The sequence below is a fragment of the Barbatula barbatula genome, assembly GCF_947034865.1.
Source record: "Barbatula barbatula genome assembly, chromosome: 24".
NCBI lineage: Eukaryota > Metazoa > Chordata > Actinopteri > Cypriniformes > Nemacheilidae > Barbatula > Barbatula barbatula.
Genome location: NC_136787.1, coordinates 2354940 through 2379554, shown reverse-complemented (window position 1 = coordinate 2379554; position 24615 = coordinate 2354940). Strand labels below are relative to the sequence as shown.

At 39.6% G+C, this 24615-nt stretch overlaps 1 protein-coding gene across 2 annotated transcripts in view; it reads right to left on the bottom strand.

Annotated features, from left to right (window-relative positions):
• The window catches only part of sh3bp2 (SH3-domain binding protein 2), a 28309-nt gene extending 16921 nt beyond the window's left edge, over positions 1–11388 (bottom strand). The window contains exons 1-5 of one of the 2 annotated variants that reach the window (XM_079449153.1): positions 11132–11388; positions 3719–3858; positions 3070–3172; positions 516–633; positions 332–399 (exon numbers count right to left, since the gene is read on the bottom strand). In XM_079449153.1, the coding sequence (XP_079305279.1) occupies positions 332–399; positions 516–633; positions 3070–3172; positions 3719–3858; positions 11132–11211 (509 nt within the window). In that variant the 5' untranslated portion in view covers positions 11212–11388. Of the gene's footprint in view, positions 1–331; positions 400–515; positions 634–3069; positions 3173–3718; positions 3859–5063; positions 5198–11131 lie in introns of those variants that run through there. The other variant, XM_079449152.1, reaches the window with a different exon arrangement.
• Positions 11389–24615: the final 13227 nt, after the last annotated feature.

Here is a 24615-nt window from a genome sequence, read left to right as displayed (position 1 = left end):
AATTGTGTCTTAGAATTTTGACATACTTAAGACTAAATCTTCACTTTAAGAATTTTAATACATACACGGCCCCTAATTTTATTTGGTTAATAGAAGTTAATTGATAAATTAAAATGATTTTCTCCAAACTCCATTTCACAGAATTTTTAAGTGCCTAAAACTTTTCTCAGTACTATAGCTATGCAGGTTGCTGCCTTTTTAATTTTCTTGGAGACAGTTCTTCTGGATTTAGTCTGAACAGACCTTTGTGCAGTACTGTATGTCCAACATGATCACATTTATTCTCACAGACAGAGCAGTAACGTTTTTATATTGTAATATCAGTTTTTACCTTGGAATCTGCAATTCTCTTTTATCATTATAATGATCTATTTCTTTTCTCAGGTGTTGCATCCATTTCTGTCAGAGAGATAAAAATACACAGTCAGATTTTACTGAATTAAAACATAATATGCATTCTTTATAAATGTACAACTTTACTAAGAAATTCAGAGTGGCACATAACATGATCTCACCCTTCTTTCAGGCTCACTTGCCGCTGAGAAATACCACGTACGATGTGTCTTACTGAAGTGCACAATCTTGAAAGGAAAAACATTGCTAGATGTTGTTTCCTCTGCTGCCCGTAACACTCTGCCAATCAATAAGACCATTTAGTACAAAAATTTCATTTTATATGTTTATGTGTTCACACCTCAAAACATGTTTGTTAAATTTCATTGCTTAGTGATAAATTCATATTACTTTTGCTAGCACAAAACAACAAATAAACAATAAACTAAAATTACAAAGACTTTAAAGGACAAACCTGAATCATATCTAGTAAAACAAAATATCACAGAGACTTGGGCATGAGCTCTTTTGACTTTTAACCACCCCCCCATAAAAAGGCAGCCACATAACAACGGAAACTGTATAATTTGACCATTGATCTTGACGTAGTAAAGAAACTCACAAAATGTTTATATATGTGTGTATATTTTGTAAAATTGTCCTTTTTAGTGTCAAGTGTACTACTGCTGTACAGTACAGTATATACAAGCACACAACGAAGAAGGTAATTCACATGGAAGTGTTTAATGCTAAAATCCGAAACAATGGAGCATGAACACAAAGAGGCAACAGAAACGATAACGGCCAAAAACAAAACTGAACAAGAGCATATATAACAAGGCTAATGAGGGGGAGACAGGTGATGATGATGAGTGACTATGGCAACAAATGAGTGAATGAAAAGAGCGAGGGTAAACTAATAAGACTAATAAAAAATAACAGAAATACACAACCAAAAGTCCATAACTGTGACAATTTGCCCCCTCCCAGAAAGGCGCACCCTACTCCCATAGAATACAAAGTCCAGCTGAGGAGGGAGGATCATATAATTCCAACACATTGTTTCTTTGTTATAAAGTCCATGGTCTCTGACTCTGCATTGCTATTGTGTCACTCTTAGGAAACCTCTCCGGCACTCCTTAATTATTTAGAAGCTGAGACCTAATCTTAACTGGTGTGGTGTCTTCTCACTAGGGATGTACGGAAATTCTAATTTAAAAAAATGAAACAATTGGCCAAATATCGAACACAGAACATGGATTTTTCGCATTTCTTTAATTTATAAGCTAAATATGAATAAACGAAAACGACAATGAACATCGAAATTATTCAGAAAAGACTTTGGAGAAAGTGCTGTGAAACCAAAATTGACTTCTGTTTTTTGGAGGGAGAGAAATGCAGACTATGACCCCTAGAACAATATCCCTACAGAGAAGCACAGTGTTAGAAATATTATGCTTTAGGGCTTTTTTTCTGTTAGGAGTAAAGGATAACTTCACCACATTGAGGGGCTGATCTTGGACGAGAACCTCCTCCCCTTTACTAAATCACTGAAAATGGGTCGTGGATGTACCTTTAACATGAAAAAGATCCAAAACATATTGGAAGACCATAAGAGAGAAGAAGCACATAAAATTATCCTAGACCCTTGTCCTATAGAAAATCTGTGAAGGAGGCTAAAACTCCAATTTGCTGAGCAACAACCAAGAAACCTTAAATATTTACATAGTGGACTAAAATGTATTCTGACACATGTGGAAACTGGTGACCAACTATCAGAAATGTCTTACCTACCTCTGCTTACAATTCTCCATCAATGTATAAATCGGTTTCTAAATTAAACTGTTAAATAGTTTTTAACTATTTAACATAATAGTTTTTTTAATGAAACCTGCTTAAGTCGCACTGGCAAAGTAGATGTATGGGCCTGATTATCTTAATTTTCTGGATCAGATTCGGTGTCGAATTGATATAAGAATGTAAAGATGACATTTTATCACCTGTCAGTACAGTTGCTTTGGAACCTGATGTTCTGAATACGGTAAGAGGTGTTACATTTCTGTCACACACTTGCAGTATTCGACCAATCACTACGCACTGGTTTACTGGCCAATTGTAGCACACCTCGCTTTTCAGAGCGAGGAGCTTTGTAAAAAATAAGTGCGTTTCAGAGAGGCGGGGCAAAGAGGAGATATAAACATGCACTTATGTAGAGCGTTTTTTAACCTTAAATCGTGTATACCCATTGCAATACATCTATAACAAACTATAATATTTGTTTTAACCTTGTTATATGAGCCCTTTAAAATAAATCTACCATAAAAATGATAGACCCTTTATTTCTTTGTTAGGAGGCAAACTTACAAAATCAGCAGGGGATCAAATAATTATTTCCCTCACTGTACATGCTCAGCACAAACTAGTATAATTTAAAGGCAATACATATATACAAAAATATATAAATCAATTACATTAAACAGAACATTTTATAGACATGAATGTCTATAAAAACCTCATGAATACTGGTTCAGTGCAGAATAGAAACTTAATACTAAAGTCAAGAATGCACTGTGGACAGGATGTGGTCAACAATCAAGTGAACTTTTTACATATCTAAAACTTAAAACGTATAGGCGCTTGAAACTGAAGACCACTGATAAATTTGTACTGCAACTAAATTCAGTGGCAGCAGCCAGGGACAATTATAAAAACTTCTGATGAATTGGTGTAACCGACCTGTTGTAGCCTTTAAGAGAGAATGCTCCTTGTGGTGTAGCTGAAGTACTGCTCTTGAAATAGTACACACAGCCTTTGTGAATTATGACAAACCGGAGAGGCCCTGTAGGATTGGCAGATACTCAATATATGTTCTTGCAAGTAACATTCAACAGCCCAATCATGTCAACAATTTATTACGTCAGTTTGTAGCTTTTCTGTTCTTTTTCATAAAATATATTAATAAAGGATATGTATTGGCTTAATCTGCATTCACACCTCATATGACTAGTAGTAACACAGTGAGATGACCTTATTAATTTCAGTGAGAGCGACAGTGTTCACTGACGATTAAATTGACAAAGGTTTAACTTCATGCAAAAAATGAGAGATTTTGAGCGACTACCAATGGGAGTCATGGGTGTTCGTAGACCTTTATAACTCCGGTTTATAAATACCTAGCCTTTATAAACAACCTTATAGCAAGTTATGGGCACAGAGTCGCTATTGAAGTGAATGCAACTTTATTCATATGTATTCCTTAACATTTTCCCTAACACAGTCAAAGCACAGACGGAAATATGGACTAAGCTTTATGTAATTAACAGAGGTGGTTTACTATAAATGTCTGTGTCTGGCTAATAGATTCCAGTGAACTTTCACAACTCACATTTCAACAAGCTGAACTGGCTACCCCCTTTCTTGTGCAGATATCCAGATGTGGTCACTCCTCCTGGCATGGTGAGCAGATTCTGAGCTCCAATAGCCCTCATAGGAAGGGCCCAGGAGACTGTTGGAGCGGCCATGTTTCTACAACCAAGAGGAAATATTAACCATGCCATTAGCAGCAAATACAACACATTGAATTCAATTTTATTTACATAGCATGTAATTTTGTTTCATAGCAAAAGCGTTACATAGAGTACATTTTGGCAGTGGTCATTATAGGTAGGAAAACCATAGTATTTTACAATATGGTAGATACAATTTTTCTATTAAAGGGATATTCCGCCCAACAATTTTTCTTCTGTCATGAATCCCCCCCAAGTTGTTCCAAACCTGTATAAATTCTGTTGAATACAAAGAAAGATATTTGGAAAAATGTTTGCAAGTGACAGTTCTGGGACATCATTGACTACCATAGTAAAAGTTTTAATGGTAGTTAAAGGTGCCTCAGAACTGCTTCATTTATCTGAAATTCTTCAAAATATCAAATTTTGTGTTCAACAGAACAACAAACAAAATGCAATAATGTTTCCTACTCTGGTAGTCAATGATGTCCCAGAACTATCAGTTGCTAACATTCTCCTAAATATCTTTATTTGTGTTCAACAGAAGGTTTGAAACAATTCAAGGGTGAGCAAATGATGACAGAAGTTTCATTTTTCAGTGGATTATACCTTTAATAAGAAAATATTTTGCCAAAAAGAAGAAAAGAAATGCTTTACAAAAAGCCCAGATAATTGCTTCCTAAGTATTTAACTTTCTGTAATATTGAGTGTTCAAAACCAGTATTTTACTCCAAATGTATGACCTTGGTTTAGGCCTGTCCCAAATTTTTGAAATAAAAACCATTTGTGCTCTGGAATGCAAGGCTTAGAATAACTGAAGGGTGAATAAAACTTCAGTTACAGCTGTAACAATCTTAGAGAACAACTTTTCCTTAAATAGTAGCTATAACAGTGACAAAGTAAGAAAATTCAGTTCCTACACAAAGATATGTCTTAAATAATAATAAATAATTAAATTAAAAAAATTCAAACACAACTGGTAAACAAAAAGTACTAACAATCACAGGAAACATTACTTTCTTTCTACAGTTTACATCTGCAATTTCCACACAGCACATTAGTAAACTCTAGAAAATTCCCAAGACTACAGTAATCCTAGACAGTAGAGTGTTATAGAATGCTTATAATGATATACATCTGCGCAACCTAACTTCAAACAAACAAATATCTTCCCACACACATAGTTCTCCCTACTTCCCACAAGACTGAACAATTAAAGCTTACTTTCGACTGACGCATCTTTTGATGTTCTGCAATGCTGTACTCTCTCTGAACATACTAAACTTCAAAAAACAACTTGGGACTTTGAGAACATTTTCTTCTCCAACACAGAATTTACAGATTTATCTCTAAACCTCCAGCAAAACCTTCAATCTGGCCAGGATACAGAAAGGACAGGAAACTCTACATTTCCTCTGGGAAGTTCAAGCCCATCCTGGTAATAGCAGAGTTTGCTATTACGTACCCGCAGAGATGGGTACAACTACATAACAAAGTATTATAATTCTAATACTTAAAGGCAGAGTAGGCGACCATTACCCTGACCCGAAAACTTTTTTTCATGCTGTTTGAAAGTCTCTTCACATCCTGATAGCAATCAAGAGAAACGTGGTCCAATAATATTTTTACTTGCTCACTTGCAGTTCATTAGATAGCCAACCTTACGGCAGAAGCCAAGTGCTACATTTTCGTATACATTAGTAAAGAAACCCTGAAAATATTTGTCGAATAATGCTGAAGACATTAACGAGTTAACAATCTAAATCGGATAATGGATAATGTTTTCAAGTGGATGAATATTTTGTAGTAGCAGAACATTTTATTGGGTTTGGATTTTTTTATTTTTTTATTTTTAACATTTTTCTCTTCACCATCTGCAAATTGACATTTGAGCTAGCTTAGTGTTACCAGTCATAGCTAGCTAACTTTGCAGCTTAGCCATGTTATCTTCACTAAGAAGTCACCATGAATAAGACAGAGCGATTTACTATTTTTCCAATTTAGACAGCTTCTGAAATTATAAAAAAAATTTAGGGTGGGGCTCTTTTTTTCTGTTGGCCATTGGACAGTGAGTATACTGTAGTTCCCCTTCAGTCGGTCTCTCGACGTTGTGAGAGACTGACTGGGGTTTGATCTTGAGAACCTACCTTCTCCGAGATAATTAATTATAAAACGCCAATGGGCTAGGCGAATGGCACGCGCACGCCAGTCTCCGCCCCGTACATACGGGTATAAAGGAAGATGGCGGTGGTCATTCACTTATCCTTTGTTCTCCGGAACCTGTGTGTTTGCTGATGCTACACGCGATACTCGACTTCGAGAAGACTTTTAACCTGCTGGATTTATGACGCGGAGCAGCGGACTTCTCCTTTCGGTGGACTTCCCCTGGGCGTTTCGGCAGAAGGCTACAGACCTTAATATGTAAGTCCCTCCGGCTATGAGCGTGTCTCGTAGCTGTATCCTTGAGTGCGACAGACTCATCCCGGAGTCATAAGCCATGATGCCTGTGTCACTTGCTTGGGGCTTAAGCATGCTGAGGCAGGTTTCATTGATTCGACATGTTCCGTGTGTGCGGACGTGGCAATCAGGGTGTTGCGGTCACGGTTGGCTACGTTCTTTTCGAGCGCTGCCACCACCCCGTCTGTTTCCCAGGCGTGTTCAGCTGCCGTTTCGGTGAGGTTGACCGCTTTGGCGAGCGGCGGGGGTTATTTGGGGACTCCGATAGATGTTGCTCCGTCAGCTCACGCTCGCGGACCATCCATACCCCTTCACGCTCACCTGGTTCGTCCCCTATGAGCGGCAGACGGCCGTCTCATAGTGGTAAGACTTCGCACACGGATGATGACATTATCCCTGTCGCTGCGTCGGACAGCTGCCTGCTGGCATCGGATGCGGAAGACTTCTCTGATCTCCTGTCGTCAGGCAGTCGAGCTCCGGAGGAGACTTGGGAAGTCCGACCCAACTCGTATGAGTAAACTGCGTACTGCCACAGACCTCGCGCTACGAGCGACGAAGGCCTCGGCACGTGCCCTGGTTCGGTCGATGTCCACAATGGTGGTCCAAGAAAGGCATCTGTGGCTTAGTCTTGCACAGATGAGCAGCGCCCAGAGGGCCCGCCTTCTGGATGCGCCCATTCTCGCAAGCAGGGCTGCTTGGTGAAGCAGACTGAGGCGATCGAACAGATCCTGCCACGCCGCAACGTTCCCAGCAGCCCTGCCCTCCCGCGGCAGCCCTCCGGTTCATATCAACTGCCTAGAGTTGCTAGCAGTCCATCTGGCACTGAGAAGGCTCCAGCCCCTCATGCAGGACAAACACGTTCTAGTCCGGTCGGACAGCACGACTGCCGTGGCGTACATCAATCACCAGGGCGGCATACGCTCACGGCAGTTGTCGCAACTCGCCCGACGCCTCCTCCTCTGGAGTCAGCAGGTGACCAAGTCCCTGTGGGCCACGTTTCTCCCGGGCTACCTGAACCAGACAGCCGTTGCGCTCTCTCGTCAGGGCAAACCCCGCTGAGAGTGGCGGCTCCATCCCCGCGTAGTCCGGCTCATATGGGAGTGGTTCGGCCAAGCACAGGTGGACCTGTTTGCCTGCCCGAACTCCACCCATTGCCCGCTCTGGTACTCCCTGGCCGAGAGTCCCCTCGGCACGGATGCCTTAGCACACAGCTGGCCGCGGGACAAGCAGAAGTACGCCTTCCCCCCAGTGACAGGTCCTGTGCAAGGTCAGGGAAGAGGGGCATCAGGTTCTGGTAGTGGCGCCATACTGGCCCAACCAGACCTGGCTCTCGGATCTGGTAGATCTGGCGACGGTCCCCCCTGGCCCATTCCCCTGATGAAGGACCTGTTGTCGCAGGGGAAGGGCACGGTTTGGCACCCCAATCCGGGCCCCTGGAACCTCCATGCCTGGCCCCTGGACGGAACGAAGAGGCCCTAAGGGGCTTGTCGGTAGCGGTCCGGGAGACCGTCTTGCAGGCTAGAGCCCCTGCCACCCCGGGAGGAGAACCCGCAGAGTTGCCCGATCGGATCAGTGCTGACCCGCAGGTAAGTATCTCCGTCAGCACGACCTGGTCACCAGGTTCCTCAGGAGCACGAGAAGGGTGTATCCACCTTGACCGGGCTCTGTACCCTCTTGGGACCCTAATGTGGTCCTACAGGGCCTTGGTACGGCCCTGGTGAGCCCCTAAGAGTCCCTAAATCTTCCTCAGCTGTTGATGAGAACTGCACTCTTGGTGGCGCTCACCTCCATCAAGAGGGTGGGGGACCTACAGGTATTCTCTGTGTCCCAAGGGTGCCTGGAACTCGGGCTCGGTAATTCTCATCTCGTCCTGAGATCCTGTCCTGGCTACTTGCCCAAGCTTCCCACTACTCCCTTCCGGGACCAGGTGGTGAACCTGCAGGCGCTGCCCTCCGGGGAAGAAGACCCAACCTTTAAGGTGTTGTGTCCCGTACGCGCGCTGCGCCTCAGTCTGGACCGCACACGGAGCCTCAGAAGCACTGAGCAGCTCTTTGTCTGTTCTGGGAGACAGCACCAGGGGAGGGTGGCGCACTGGGTACCAATCCCAGGATCGCCGTGCCCGCTCACAGTGAGAGCCCACTCCACTCGTGGGTACTGGCACAGGGCGCCTCTCTGGCAGACATTATAGAACTGCGGGTTGGGCTACGCCCAGTACCTTCGAGGTTTTACAATCTCCACGTGGAACCAGTGCAGCCCATGTCCTTAACGCCGAACGTTTAGGTTGGGCTCCTGTTTTGGTCGTACGCCTGCGAAAGCGCCTTCTCCCCTCCTCAGGTGAGACTAGTGCGCTATTTATTAGCCTCCCTACTTTCCCCTCTCGCGGCGAAGTATAGGCATTCCATCCATCACTAAGCATTGGCACTTGGTAACAGACTGAGCGGAGCCGTCTGTTGGAACCAGGTCAGGTATAGGTAGAGTCATCCCTACTCAGGTAGACCCCTGTACTAGGGCTAGTGCCCCATATGTAGTGACTCCCCTCTGGGTCCCGATTTCCCGATTGGTGAATCTGTGACCTTCCCGCCGGTGGTAATCCCACCTGGATTTGTCCCCCTACTCGGGCTGACACCTTTTTTGCGTATGTTGTTCTCCCCGCCGGTGAGACCATGTTAGTGTCTCCACATGTAACCTCCCCTCCGGGTAGGATGTGGCCTCCGTAACACACTCTTCTAAGAGGAGTGCAGTGTTTCCCCAGTGTTCGGCTCCGGACAGCTCCTCGCTACTAGAGGCATACGCCACTGTCCGTGAGGCCGTCAGTACAGGCTTCTCAGTATGACCAATACTATGTGACTGGAAGATTACATCTCGCGGTAGCACTCTTGTGACTCGCTAGCCTAGTCAGGGTCGCTCCGCTAGAGGTCGTGATGTCGGTGCAAGCGCTGTGGCGTTTAAGATAGATCCCCAGTCAGTCTCTCACAACGTCGAGAGACCGACTGAAGGGGAACGTCTCGGTTACGTCTGTAACCTCCGTTCCCTGATGGAGGGAACGAGACGTTGTGACTTCATGCCACAACGCTGCACCGAATCACTGCAGTGAACGACTCTCAGGTTCCTCAGTACAAAGGGTAAGTGAATGACCGCCGCCATCTTCCTTTATACCCGTATGTACGGGGCGGAGACTGGTGTGCGCGTGCCATTCGCCAAGCCCATTGGCGTTTTATAATTAATTATCTCGGAGAAGGTAGGTTCTCAAGATCAAACCCCAGTCAGTCTCTCACAACGTCTCGTTCCCTCCATCAGGGAACGGAGGTTACAGACGTAACCGAGACGTTATACAGTAATAAAACTGGGGTTCGGACCAGGCAATTGAACTAAATGTGAAAACCAACCTAAGACCTTTGGCTGTGGCTCCATTATACATGTATACTGTAATATAAAAAACATTCTCATCTGGCACTTCACATCAACCAGATGGTAATCACCTTTCTAAATGGACCATACTCAAAGGGAAACATACTTGTATTGTTACTCAAACAGGTTTATGCTCTCTTTATCTCCTCTTAAGTTTCACTAACTGTTTCCAAATTCTTTAAACTGTTATAACTTGGAGGTTAGCAGAGCATCTGTGGGTAGCATCTGCGGTTATTATTAACGTCCCTTCTTTCCTCTCCTTATATGTAGGGTATATATAATTTAGAAACGGATGTACGTACATCATGAGACGCCATGTAACACAACGTCTATCAATAAAAAACTATGTACTTTTTTAAACAGTTGCCCACATAGATTAGCGCTGCGCTCTGAAGGATGTGGCCCTCATTATGCGAATGCAAGTTATCCTGTGTATAAAGGTCACACAAATACTTGTTTCTTTTATAATGGAGTGGATGTCTACAGCTAAGGATGTTATGAGAATATGAACTATGATTGTCTGTGTATGGTCTTTTAAAGGACACAAAAATAAATATTAAGAAATACTAATTTTACTTTTAGTAACATACAGTAATAAAATACTTAAGCAGACTCACCAAGCTGCATATATATATCAGGCTGAGAATACATCATTCAGAAATATAAAGGCTATGTACAGTCAATTTGGCAAAAATGTAACTTTTTTTTCTTGGAACAAGAAAACGTGCCTCATTGTATTCCATCACAACGTGGCACCAAATAGTGCAAGCACCAAATTGCTTGCAAAAACCTTTACTCATTCGGTTCCCCTGTAGTGGAATGAATTTCCAGCCTCCACCTGAATGGCAGCATCCACAACTTTCAAAAAACAACTAAAAAAGTACCTGTTACGCATTTATCTGACTAACCAATAACTGTCTCCGTTTTATGTCTAATTAAAAAAGTATTTCATGATGTTCATTCTTTCATTTGCTTAATTCAGCTTTAATCCTCCTAGTAACAGGGCGTTGTAAACTATCGGTACCTTTTAGCACGATGACAAAATGTTATATGCGCTCCTAATTGTAGGTTGCTTTGGAAAAAGTGTCTGCCAAATTAATAAATGTAAATGTAATCTTGCCCCCATCAGACTCTACTCTACTCTTAAGCAATGATTGAAAAAGTTTGTTGATTTTGGGGTGACACTTTAGAAAAGCAAACGTTTGCAACCCATGCAACTACAAAACTGATTAACAAAAGTGAGCTCCCAAGTTCAAATTATTTTGCTATTTTGTATTTTAGAAGGATAATACTAAATCAAACTATTTGTTTAATCAGTTAACAATAATAACCTGTACAAAAAACACTCTCATACCTTCAACCAATGCATACAATTTCAACATACATATACAACATACATTTAGGTAGCAACAAACACACCCACTTACTTCTGGTTTTGTATGCACATTTTCCCTTGAGAATGTTGTAAATAACCGATAGATTGTTTGTTTTTTATCGAGAGAGCCATTCGTACAGGCCTGTGTTTGTCACCATGTTCTTGGTTGATAATTAAGCATGTAGTCGGAAGTTTAAAGAGTCAGTTTAAGTTTCAGGCACAACCGATGGCGTGGTCGAGCATAGACAGCCTGTGATCTCAGCCTCATGCACAGTGCAAGTCATTTCCTCTCATGGCCCACGCCAGTGTACTTTTTGTCTATAATGTCACTTCCTTTTGGTTGCTGTATAGTAAACTGATTGGCCAAAGTCCCATTCTTCAGACTCAAGTTCAATGTAGAAGAGGGACAGGGACTTTCCACATCCTTTACCATGAAATTATGTAGTCTGAAACATGGCTAGTTTAACTAACCCGCAACTGTATTGCAGAAATATTCCAATTGTAAGCATCTATGTTCATTTATTAAAGGTTCTATAATACAAACTCAGACTACAAACTACAAAGTCAGACAATAGGTCTTTTTACTCATAATACAAGTGTTATTTGCCGAACATTTATCTACTTAAGACATAAAAATACCTGGTTGGTAAACATGTAGAGAGGTTTTATTTGTATCTAAATCATCTGACTTTTTCCTTTTTCTACTGTTAAGAATTTATTTTCTTTCAGCATACAAATATTTAACATTAGCAGCCAAATGGTCAGCTTCCTTTCAGATAAAGGTATTCGCTACTTGTAAGAGTAAATTATTATTTTGTCACTTCCTAACTGCATGAACGCAGTTGAAAAAATAATATAGGCCACAACACAAATTTCTTCCCAAATATCTTTATAGCAGTGTGATAGAGCAAGTAGTAGCAGTCTTCTATCATTATTGTCTATAAAGGCAGCCAATGACATTATAGCATATGTGACCCTGCATGAAGTCTCCAGCTTCTTAAAAAATTCTGTTAAATAAGAAATCGGGAGTTCAAGAGGACTTTTGACGAGAGAGGACCGGGCCCGAACATATGTTAAGTTTGTATTTATGTTTTGTGGCTGGCTGTCCTACCGTGAGGTGGCTGCCGGTCGTTTACTTCCGTGTTATTGTTTGTTCATTATTAAAGTTTGTTGAATGTTCGCCGGTTCCCGCCTCCTTCCTTCCTTTTATGGATCTTCATTACAATAGTATAATGCAATATAAGTTGCTTTGGATAAAAGCTTTGGCCAAATGAGTAGATGTAAATGTACTACAAAATGGCATAGAATAGTGCATAAATGCACGATTCGGGAGTGACCTACTGTTTTTTTAAATCATGCTACATAATATAAACCAACATTCTGAGAAAATATTAAAGAAAGATCTTAATTAAGGCAATATCAAAAGATTGAAATCATTGGTTGACACGATTAGATTATGAGACTTTAGTCCGGATTTATTAGATTGAATCACAATTCCTTATCTACTTTGAGAATTTTATCTCTGGAAATGAAGTTTGTTTTATGTCTACCTGATACATTTACATTTACCAGACCAAAGCGACTTACATTGCATTATCCTATACATTTGACATAGGTATCTGCAATCTCCTGGGATCCAACACACAACCTTGCGTTGTTAACGGCGACTACGCTTGCTCTTACCACTGAGCTACAGGAAAGATACATCTACATCAGTGACTGCTCAGGATTTTGGAATGAACTACTGACAGGTACACTCACACTATAACAGTTTTATCATTGGAAGAATATAAATAAAGAGAAAAATATTTGAATATATATTTCAAGCATTTCAGTTAAATATAATATATATCAGATGTCAACTCTTTACTCCACAGGTAAAAACAACCCCGAAAACAGTTTAAAACTAGCCTAATTCCTGTTTAAAATCAGCCCATGTGCAGATACTTTCATGGGTGCAGTCGGATGGGGGGCTATTTCATCCTGTATTCCACTTTGAGGAAACGTGCCCCCCGCACTAAAGGGCTCATTGTAATCACAACCAACACATTCACATAGAAAACACTATTTAATGTCCCATTGACACCTATTTAAATATTTGAAACCTTCCAACTTTAACTAGATCCTTTTCAAACCATATTTAAACTGTGAGCTACTTGACTAATGGAAATACTTTAAATAAAACTCCAAAACTAACCTAGTCCACTTAAACTAATAGCTAAACTGATTTGAATACACCTAAACTGGCCACCTTGGCAATGCTGACACGTTACTGTATCCTAACTGGGATGATACCTTCATTCATTTGTTTCATTTAGTGCATGGGTCTCAAACTCAGTTCCTGGAGGGCCACAGCTCTGCACAGTTTAGCTCCAACCCTAATCAAACACACCTGATTCAGCTAATCAACATCTTCAGGATTACAAGAAACTTCCAAGTAGGTGTGGTTTAGAGCTGGTTGGAGCTAAACTGTGCAGAGCTGTGGCCCTCCAGGAACTGAGTTTGAGACCCATGATTTAGTTTCTTCAACATCCTCTTTAAATAAAAATCTACTGAAATCCCCTAAAAGAGGATGCAAACCCTGAGTTCCTTCCCTTTTTATTTGTTTGGAGGGATGTGAAGTTACAGTGTGTTACAGTTGAGATCCTCCCATATACTAGGCCTACTGTTCATATACAGACAAACAGTTATAGTCAATGTGAAGTTAAATCAACCAACTTCACTGTGCGTTTTATAGCCCTGATAAAATAAAAAAAAAAAAAAGGATGAATTCGTAAAACATTTCAAAGATTATAGGGGGCATTTTACAAGTCGTAACATTGCAAATTAACAATACTTTAACAATACTGCAGCATTAGGATCAAGTCATAATATTATTCTAATAAAATATTTTCCGTAATTTTTTTACATTAAGTCTGGGCCTCACAAAAAGATTTGTTAAATCTTATAAGAGTTTCAAACTATGAGAGACCACAAACATGAGGACAACAAATCCTAGATTTAATAGTTTTTCTCCATTCATGTGTGGTGCATCGTGATGTGACAATGACAGCACACCACATGTGAACAGAGTCCTGACTGTAAAAACAGGAAATCTCACAAATTCTCTCGAAGACTTCAGAATACGTTTTTTTTTCTTGTTTCACTGTTTGTTTATTATTCACGTGTTCAATATAAACAAATGTGTATATATAACCTTATTTCTGATTTTACAAATATTATTTATCTTTGAGAAATTGTTCAAGCAGCATGTTCATTTAAGACAGCACAGCACTAGATATAATTTTATTTTGTTCTGAGAATATATACAAATTCAGGTTTATTCACTCTTAACACACATCACACCACAGTTTACACTAACCCGTTGTCGTATGAAAACAGCATTTTAAAACTAAAACAATTCAAAAACGCATATCACATGACCAGCTGGTCATGCACACACAAATGTAAACAGTTGTATGCGCATGCATACAAGTTGGTTGTTGATGACAGTTGGTGATTAGTCAGGACCAGCCTTTACGATAAGAACATCTTTTTGTGAATTTCTGAGGTGTTATCCATGTTATTAAAGCTTGTTTCATTTCATCCGGCGTCGCGCAAACTGATCGACGGATGACATCAAAGTACTGAGAGAGCGATTTAAAAGCATGCAGAGCATACAGGTCTCGATTGTCTCTCGTTTCTCATCCACTTACACAGAAATGAAACCCCAGCGTTTTCAAATTTAAACAGGGTCTGCAGAGTTTCCAAAAGTCTCTGTTTTCGGGGGTCGAAAACTCCGAAGTAGTGTAAATGCTAGAGTGGTTAGAGTGTTGGGCTTGTGATCAGAAGGTTGCCGGTTCAAATCTCAGTGCCATCATGTCATGACTGAAGTGCCCTTGAGCAAGGCACCTTACCCCTGATTGCTCTGGAGTAATGTGCCACTGTAAAAAAAACTACTTGTAAGTCGCTTTGGATTAAAGCGTCTGCCAAATGAATAAATGTAAATGTAGCTCGGTACTGAATATTTTGATGATGATTGGGTGAAGACAGTCGAAAAAACAGACTGGCGGAGACTCAATACAAAATACTTCTTAGGCTTTTTATTACCCCACGAATACTCAATAAGATGGATAAACAACATTCTCTGTTGTGTAACAAATGCCAGAGGAAAATTGGCCCCTTAATGCACTGTTTTTGGCATTGTCCAACCATTTCAAGGTTCTGGGATCTCATGGCACGCAAGTTGGGTTTAATTTTTGATATAACACTTAGTAAGGACCCTGTGTATATCCTGGTAGGCTTGCCCCCAAAAGACATTGCCTTGGATGCTAATAGGTTTTTGCTTTGTGATTAGTTTCCGCTACTAGCTAGGAAATGTATTTTGATTATGTGGATCACTCCTTAACCTCCATCTCTTTCACTTTGGTATTGTGAGATCTTCAGAATCCTGCCTAGGGAAAGGTTAACGGCTGTGGTTAGGGGAAACCGCACCATGTTTGACCGGATATGGAGGCCAGTGCTAGAACATCTCCCGACCAGTTTACAAGTGCTTATTTTTAAGGGTGGTTTTGTTTGTGAAGAGTGACATTCTTTTCCGTAATGTGGGTCATACTAAGTTGACTCCCTTTAAGGGTGTCCAGAGGGCATTAGACACTTAAGATTTAAGTAGAGAGCTGCATGAGGAGGAGAGCCATTACATGTTTTTTTTTGGTGCTGTGCAATAGTTTGTTAACGCTTCTCCAGCAAAGTGTAGATTTACTACACCAGTACTATAACCACCAGCGGAGACTAATTATTTATCTACAGCAAAATATTAACACTCATTCACAGCGACGAAGGTCCAAATTTTTCGCCATCTTGTTTGTTTGTTTGTATATGTGTGCACGCTTCTCTTCACTATGAATGAGGAGAAATGCAGCGCTCTTTATTGTATGGTATCTTTAGCGACGGAAGTCCGCCTTCCTATAAACCGTCAATCAATCAGGGACCCTGGTATTTTTTCTTTACAATGAGATGTCGCCAGCTACTGGCGTAGCATGTGTAATACAGTGTTTTAGTCATTTTTGTGGATCTGTGTAAAGGCGGATTGTTTTGATAACATTGTCATGTGTGCGTGAAACCTTTCAAAAACGCAAAAGAAAAACATTTCCGTTTTTCATCGGGTAAATCTGGCCTAATACGCTACAGAGGTTCTAAAGGGACATATGAGATGGAAAACAATAAAATATTTATCGATGCAGAAAAGTTTTGCATTGCTCCTGCTCATTTCCTGCACCATCCAAACAAATTTTGCATGCTCAAATTCTAGTGTGACCGACGAAAACAAATGAAAAACATCATGACTGATGCTTTAATACTTGTTCATGAAAAGGTTAAAATGTGTAACGACACACACAGTATCTGCTTTTCCAGACAAGATCAAATTTATAGTTAGTTAAAAGTGACAATGTATATTAGGCAGCAGGATACCAGCCCACATAAGCATAAAGATAGCAGCCCACAAACAGAGGAAGTACTACACGAAGGCTGTGCGGTTAAGACTTCCAGCCAGTGGCATGTAAATGAGAACAGTTGAATGTTGAACTGTCTTATTGTTTATCTTCCATATGCTTTACCACCATCTTCCACCCACACATGACATTCGAGAACATTTACATAAAGAACAAACACAAAACATGCATCAGAAACATGGTAAGACTGGAAAACAATGACTCAAGAACAATGACACAAATGTTCCACTTGAAGAATGTTTTGCACATGATGCTAGGAACGCAGAATCAGCCATCTGTCTGTATTTATGACAATCTCAAAAACGTTAATAAAACATGCAGACCTTGGAGGTTTAAAAAGTTCAAATATTTTAGTAAGACGTGTTTCACATTTCAGTATTGTAAACTCCAGAGATAGGTTATGTAGTTTGTAAAACTGCTTTTTTCCACATAATTAAAAACACCACATTAAGGACATGTTTGCACTTGCTAAGTGAATGAGGTTGAGATGAGGTTGCGAACTGCAACCGATGGCTCACTCCATCGCTCGCCCCTCCCCAGACAGGGGGAACTACAGTAGCTGACACAGGACAAAGATGTCATGTTTTCGCTTCTTTGCCGAAGGAGATAACGCATTTATGAAACGCTCTGTAGAACAGTCAGTTTTTCTATATCATGTATAGATATAATAAATAAGATGTAGTAAAATATATTGAATAATATGAACTGTATTATTGTCAGAAAGATCTAAACTGGCTTCTTCGTGTGGCCTACCATAGAAAATGCCACATCACAAAAGTCTTTGACTTCCTCCGATAAGTGACATCTAATAGTGCATAACCAGGAGAGATAATTAGAGTAAACTAATAATTATAAAAGCCACTGCATCTATTATTTCAACACACCTTAGATAGAAAACATCATGATTTTCCTTCAAAACAAACACTACAACAATTTAAACTTTCACTTTCTGCAGAAAAGACTAGCTTAGACTAAAGCATGAACAAATGTGCTTGCCTGGCCTAGCTGTTCTAGTTTGACAAAGAAAACTTGTCTTTTATCAATGGTTCAAAAACAACTGATGTATAAAGGAAGTGAAACTTATTCAATTCATGTGCATCAATGCCTCGCAAATGATGCATGTCTTTAGCCCACACATCCGAGTTCTGTTTCTATTTTTAAATCCTTTCAGCAGAATTGATTACAGTGTCACAAAATTATTTTTTATGTGAATCGAATAAAAATCAAACAAATAATCAACCAGTTTTTATGTTTTGTAAATGTTTCATTAAAACAAAAATATTACAAATATATTGTACAGTAGAAAGAGTATGTAGATACTTTGCTTAGGTTTTGTAAGTGTGTTTATTTAAACTGTGCATTTATATTGGTACATATTTTCAAAACAGTAAAATGTACACACAGTTTTTGGAAAAATACCTTTCTCTGTTTAACAATGCTCACTATTCGAGAAACGTAAAGACCCCCAGTCTCGCACTAAAAGGCCCTTTTACAGGAAATATGTTGAGTTAAGCCAGATCTCGTTTTCTAGTCAATATCGCCACCTGCTGTTTAAAACACATACTGCACCAACATTTGAACACTAAGACTCATAACAATATCCTTGGTAAAATAAGAGACAGTTTCAGATTTAATGCTCAAATAAAACAATAAAATAAATAGCATTGATTACTGCAGCTTTTGTTTAGTGTTTTATTTTATTTAGTTTGTGGTGGTGTACTATTTGAACACACACCACCATTCAACAATATAATGTGAGAAAATGACATATCATTTGAAATTTACAGAACTTTTATTTTAGACGTGCTGAAACATTTATTAGGAACCTACATTTTTTTTATTTGTAGTACTAGCTTATATAGTAGATACATTTCAATACTGTTTCCACTACTGGGTTGGACAAACCTCCCCTTCTAAACCTAAACACCCAGAGTTTCCCTACTTTCAGGGATTACATACTCACTATAATGAAACTACCTTCCTGAAATGGGCCTCTACAAGACAGTTACATACAAACTTGGTTTAAGTACAAGACTATTAAATAAAGTAAATATTGACTTTTTCTTCATGGCTGGGTTGTGTTTGTGTGAAATAAACACTACTGCAGACTAAATTAACTGTTTAGCATTAATCTCCAAAACTAAATTGGAGAACCAGAGCACAGCATGACTAATCTACAAATTTGGTTAACATCTGTGCATGTGTGGTACATGGAAAATATAAAAATGCTTTTGCAGTTTCTCTACAAATAACTAGAATAGTAATGTTGAATAATCTTGATAAATTATGTTTTAAAATTTTCGGGGATTAAATTTTTTATATTTTCTTATAAATAACATTTTATGTGTATTTATTTAATAAAATAGGCTTAGCGGCATGATGACTTCATCCGAGTCTTATAGGAATTACTAGATTCATTCGACGCTGGAGAGGAACTATTAGAGTACTACACGTGCAGCAATTTGATGAAGACTTCGACTTTTCCAATTTTTCATCTTGTAAGAGGATAAAAACATTAAGGCATACATTTTCTTAGAATATAGATTGATATATCAGGAGAATATACTAGAAAATGTGTTTTTATTGCTGAGAAACTGACTGTTTTGCCCAATTGCTCCCTCCACAGCCCTTGTAAAGTCCCTAAAACAGACATTTTACAGGCCTCATGTCTCTGAAAGGAAATGGAAAAGAAGTATCTTAGAAACCCCTGCCACGGTCGCCACTTAAAATAGCCACTTCTCAAGACAAGTATAGCATAACATAAAATAAACAATCCTATTTAAAAGCCCAATAAGGCCTATAGATTCCTTTGCTTAAACCAGGAATGGCTACTTGAATTTTTTTGTCAAGAGTGGGTTTAATGTTCTGTTGATTCAACAAAACATTATGTCAGAACATGTGATCAGTAATACTTTACAAGATAAAATAATACCTGAACTTAAACAATTTATTTTATTTTAAAGGTTACGGGAGTAACAAAATACATGTACTGTAACTGTATTTAATACAATGCTAAAGGATGCTAAAGAAAATAATTTTTCTACATTGATCTCTGAAAATGCGAATAGACTGAAAGTTTTGTTCGAGACAATAAATTCAGTTTTGAATCCAACAGAAAATATTGATTTGGAAACATTTCTACACTCCTTTACTCATAAAATGTCGCAAATTAAACGTGGAATTGTGCTTGCACCATTTAATCAACCACAAATTACTCCAGTATTCAGCTCTCCGACTAATTTTGAACTAGTTACATCAGAACAAGTAGCAGAAATAGTCTCCAAGCTGAAGTGTTCAAGCTATAAACTGGATTCCCTTTCTACATGTCTTTTTAAAGAAGTTTTTATGACTTTCAGTGCCAGTGTAACAGCTATAATAAACAGCTCACTAGTAAGTGGTGTTGTTCCTAGCGGTTTTAAGCATGCAATTATACATCCCCTGTTGAAAAAAACTTTTCTGGATCCGGCAATACATGATAACTACAGACCGATCTCCAAACTGCCTTTAATGTCAAAGATTTTGGAAGAGTTGTTTATTCCCAGCTCTACTCCTATCTAAATACATTTAACATTTTTTATATATTTCAGTCTGGTTTCAGATGTCTGCACAGCACTGAATCTGCACTACTGAAGGTCACAAATGATATCTTACTCTCTATGGATTCAGGTTGGATTCTATGGATTCATATCTTACTCTCTATGGATTCAGGTTGGCCTGTTGTCCTAGTTTTGTTAGATCTCAGTACAATACAAGCGTTCAATACAATGGACCATTATATACTTTTAAAACACTTAGAATGTATGGTGGGAATCCAGTGGAATATCCCATCAGTGGTTTTCTTCCTATCTAAAAGTAAGGACATTCTCTGTGAATTTGGCCAAATTTTCTTCTGTTTCGTCTCAGCTACTATGCAGTGTCCCTCAGGGGTCAATCCTGGGACCCCTGCTATTACCATTGTATATGCTTCCCATGAGCTCTATCTTCCAGAAGTACATTTACATTTACTCATTTGGCAGACGCTTTTATCCAAAGCGACTTACAAGTAGTTTTTTTTACAGTGGCACATTACTGCAGAGCAATCTCTCTCTCTGTCTCTCTCTCTCTCTCGCCGAACATTTGGTGCATCACTACTGTCAATGCTTGTGGATAAGCAGGAAGGCATTATTGCATTCTTAAAACATTGATGTTGACCCGAATTTGGGCCATTGCGTAAGCTCACCGTGATGCCATGAGACAACAGGGTCGTGGACAGCTAACCACGGATATCAAAGGATGATTTCTTTGCGAGAGTCGATGATATAGAAGGTGACAGCCCCTTGGTGAAATAGTCCAATTTTTAGTTGCATGGGCTGAGTTTGCAGGTTGTTTCTCCTTCACAGACAAATGAGAAAAAAAAGAAAAAAAACGTACACTAACCCTCTTCTCTCAACAGGTAGTAGTCTAGCTTTTTTTTAAACTAGTAACTTTGTATAAGCACCTATTGTACTGTTGCTCTTTGTATGACAAAACGCTTATTGCTCCCCACCTCTTTGTAAGTTGCTTTGGTTAAAAGCGTCTGCAAAATGACTAAATGCAAATGTAAATGTGATACCAATAGGCTGATTATCGACTGCATTGATCTTGTTACGTTGCATGGTTGAGTAGGTATGTTGTACTTGTGGATCAGATTGAGAGCGGCCCAGAATCAATCAATGTTGTGAAAGAATAAGAGAACTCCTTAGTAGTAATCTGAACCAAGAAAGTTAATCTTTTGGTGGGGAAGATACAGAGGTGTTTAACACTCACCCGGGTTAAATCAGTCTTGGCCTTCCGGACCTGGTTATAAAAGACCTTCTAAAATGCTCTGTAGAACACTGGTACATTACTAATCTACCACTAAATGAGCTATTAAAAAAGTCCATTAAAAATACTATGTAGGGGATGATCTCCAAAAAACAGAATCACTTTTAGTTTTTCCCTAGTTCTCTTTTCAACGATAATCTCCAGTGAATAATGTTTCCAAGGGGCAGCATGTATATGGAGAATAGCAAGGGTCCTAGAACCGTTCCCTGAGATAATCCATAATTTACTTAGATTACATTTGATGATTCCACATTTAACAGATACGGTCTCTATATAGTTGGAAGCAGAAACATTAATAACAGTTGAGTGGGAGGAACACAGACTATGTGTCATGATTCCGCTATCATGTCATGTTTATTCTTGGTCTTGCAGCGGAGTCATGGCATAGCCTTAGGTTTTGTGTGAGAAAGACATGGCTTTGTTTTGATTTTGACTTGCCATGTGCTTTCTCGTGTCTCGTCTGTGTTTCCAGCCCTTTTGTCTCGTTAGCCTTCCCATTAGTGTTTCATTACCTACACCTGCCCCTTATTAATTATTTACATTTTATAAGTCTAGTTTTGTCCGATGTGTTTCTTCCCTCAGTCTAGTTAGTCCATGTCGTAGTTGTCATTATTGTTTATCCTGTCTTGTTTTACCCCTCGTGGGTTTTTGTTTTGTGTTTATTTTATAATAAACTTTTTGTTAACCCCTTCATCCCCGCGTCTGCCTACACTTGGGCTCTTCCCCCTACCAAATCCCTGACACTATGGTTAAAGTTTTGACTCACCAGTGGGAGACGTAGTCAAATGGTGCGTAACGTCCTTAGAGATGTTGTCAGACAGGAGATCCGCTCCGATGCTGTTGGGGTGCAGGCCGTCGGGGAACAGATCAAAATTATTGACATAGAGCATCTTCTGTTCAATAGACCATGACATTAACCATTGATTAAGCGACAATAGTCTACTGAACTTTTCATTCCCTCGTTATTAGGTAGGAAGCGGTCTCTGATACGATGATCCTCGCCGCGGGTGTTGGGTTGCGTACCGTCTCGATCAGACTCCTGAAGTCCCTCTTCAGGATTTTTTCAAAATTAAAAACAAAATTTGCCTTTTAATCAGTTTGTGTCTATTTGGAAGCCACTAGGTATGTTTTTGTATTATACTTCTGTATCTTGTTTCTCCTGAAAGTTGACTTCACAAGCAGCAACTCTGTGAATCCAGGGAAAACAAGGCACTCTTCTTCACTTCCAGCCAACATCTGCTGGACAACTGCACCCAGGAAGTCAACCTTCACTCTGCAGCCCACTGGTACCTATCTTCATCTCTACCGTATTTCTTAATAAACTAAATGCTCCCAACCTCAGATACCCCACTCTAGGTACCAAAAATTTGTGAAGGAACAATACAGGATGCAAAAAGCTGTGGGGAATTTATTCCGACTGCTATTTCAGGAAAGGACAATGGTCTGAGAGTTGTAAGAAAAAAATATTCTTTAATGCTTATTTGGAGATAATTAGGTAATAAGAAAAAGAGTAAATGTTCACAGTTGGTTTAAGTAACAGTCCATTGCTTAAATGTAGTGTGGACAATCCAATCAAGACAAAAAAGAAATGTACAAATGAAATACGGTAGAGGCTAACATTCAAATGAAAAGAATAACAGTCAAACAAGGCATTATGAGAAGCATCCACTATCTATGTGAAACGCTTTGTGAACTGGCAATTCTTTGCAGAAGGTCCATGTGGCAGCCAGGTTAATATGGCTGCCAAGTGTTTGCAGAGGGAGAAGTAAGCAGTCAATATTCAGGAGATAGCTCCCTCTGCTGGCTTGGCATTACACTATCTAACGTGTAGGAAATATACAGAATTTGAAATGAATGAAAACAATTCTGGTGCGCTGTCTGACAGAGATTTTCTGTGCTCCACAGAAGCTGCATGTCTGCACTGGACGAGTGAAAGCTGTTTGAAATCTTGCTAAAATGGTTTAAAAGCCTTGGCATGAATAAGATAATTTAATTGACTTGCATTGTTAGTGGAAGTACAGAAAAGAACATGTTACATTAGCAAAATAATAAAAGGTGGAAAAGGGCTCAGTACCAAAAATAGGCAAACATACAGACAGACCACACTACTTGAAAACACCACACTTTTTTGACAACATAAATAGCATGTCACTGAAATTGTTGGCACTGTGACAAAATGTCTGCACAGGTCAACACAATGGGCGTAACCCAGACTGTGACCATGTATGTCTGCTTCCTCTTCAGAAAAGGCAAAACTTGTACCATTCTCTCCGCCTTTATGGCGCTGTAATTTCCTTTGAAGAGGCCCAGTCACGGGTGAGCGTTGGTGGAGACAAACCAACACCACAATTTTATGCTACAGCTTGGAGTCGGAGAAGGACACGACCCTTTAAAGACAGGATGTAGTAATGATGGGAAAGTTTTGGGTTTGGGCAAATCTACGGATGGCTTTAGATTCAAGGCAGTATTCTTTGATTCCAATGTTTCTAAGTAAATAAGCTTGAAATATTTTACCAAGTTCACTTGAACACTTCACTTGAAAAAGCTATTGCTTGTTTTTTTTTTCTTGTAGAATTTGTTCTGCAGACAAAACACGCATACTCTAAAAATTCTTGTTTTTGACCAAGATATAATCAATAATCTTAAATATTTATTCTTCAATTAATCTCATAACATGTCAAGTCAAGTCAACTTTATTTATACAGTTGCTGGTCAAATAATTAGGTCAAATATTTCCTCGAAGCCTCATGTGTCACGGTGTGTGGACAGAACCCAAACGCAGGCAGCAGAGTTAAATAACAAAAACTTTATTTAAACAAAACACCCTCGATGGGGAGAACATGAACTAAAACAAGACAAAAGTGTAAACTAAAACTTCCCACATGGGGAACAAAACAAACAAAGTCCTTTGAATAATAAATCAACAAAATCCACAAACTTAGAACAGGAACAAACACGATAATCCATAGACAGGAATAATCCAACAAGGTGACGTGAGGAGGTACGATAATGACAAAATGACAATGAACCGACAAGGGACAGAGGGAAAACTGGGGCTTGATAAAGGGAAACACTAACAAGGACTGATGACACAGGGAGAGTGGCCACAGGTGACAAGGATGAAACACTAAGGGAAAGCTAACAGGAGGATTGCACGAGGCAGGTGAGGGGACTGAAACACTAAGGGAAGGATGGATCAGGG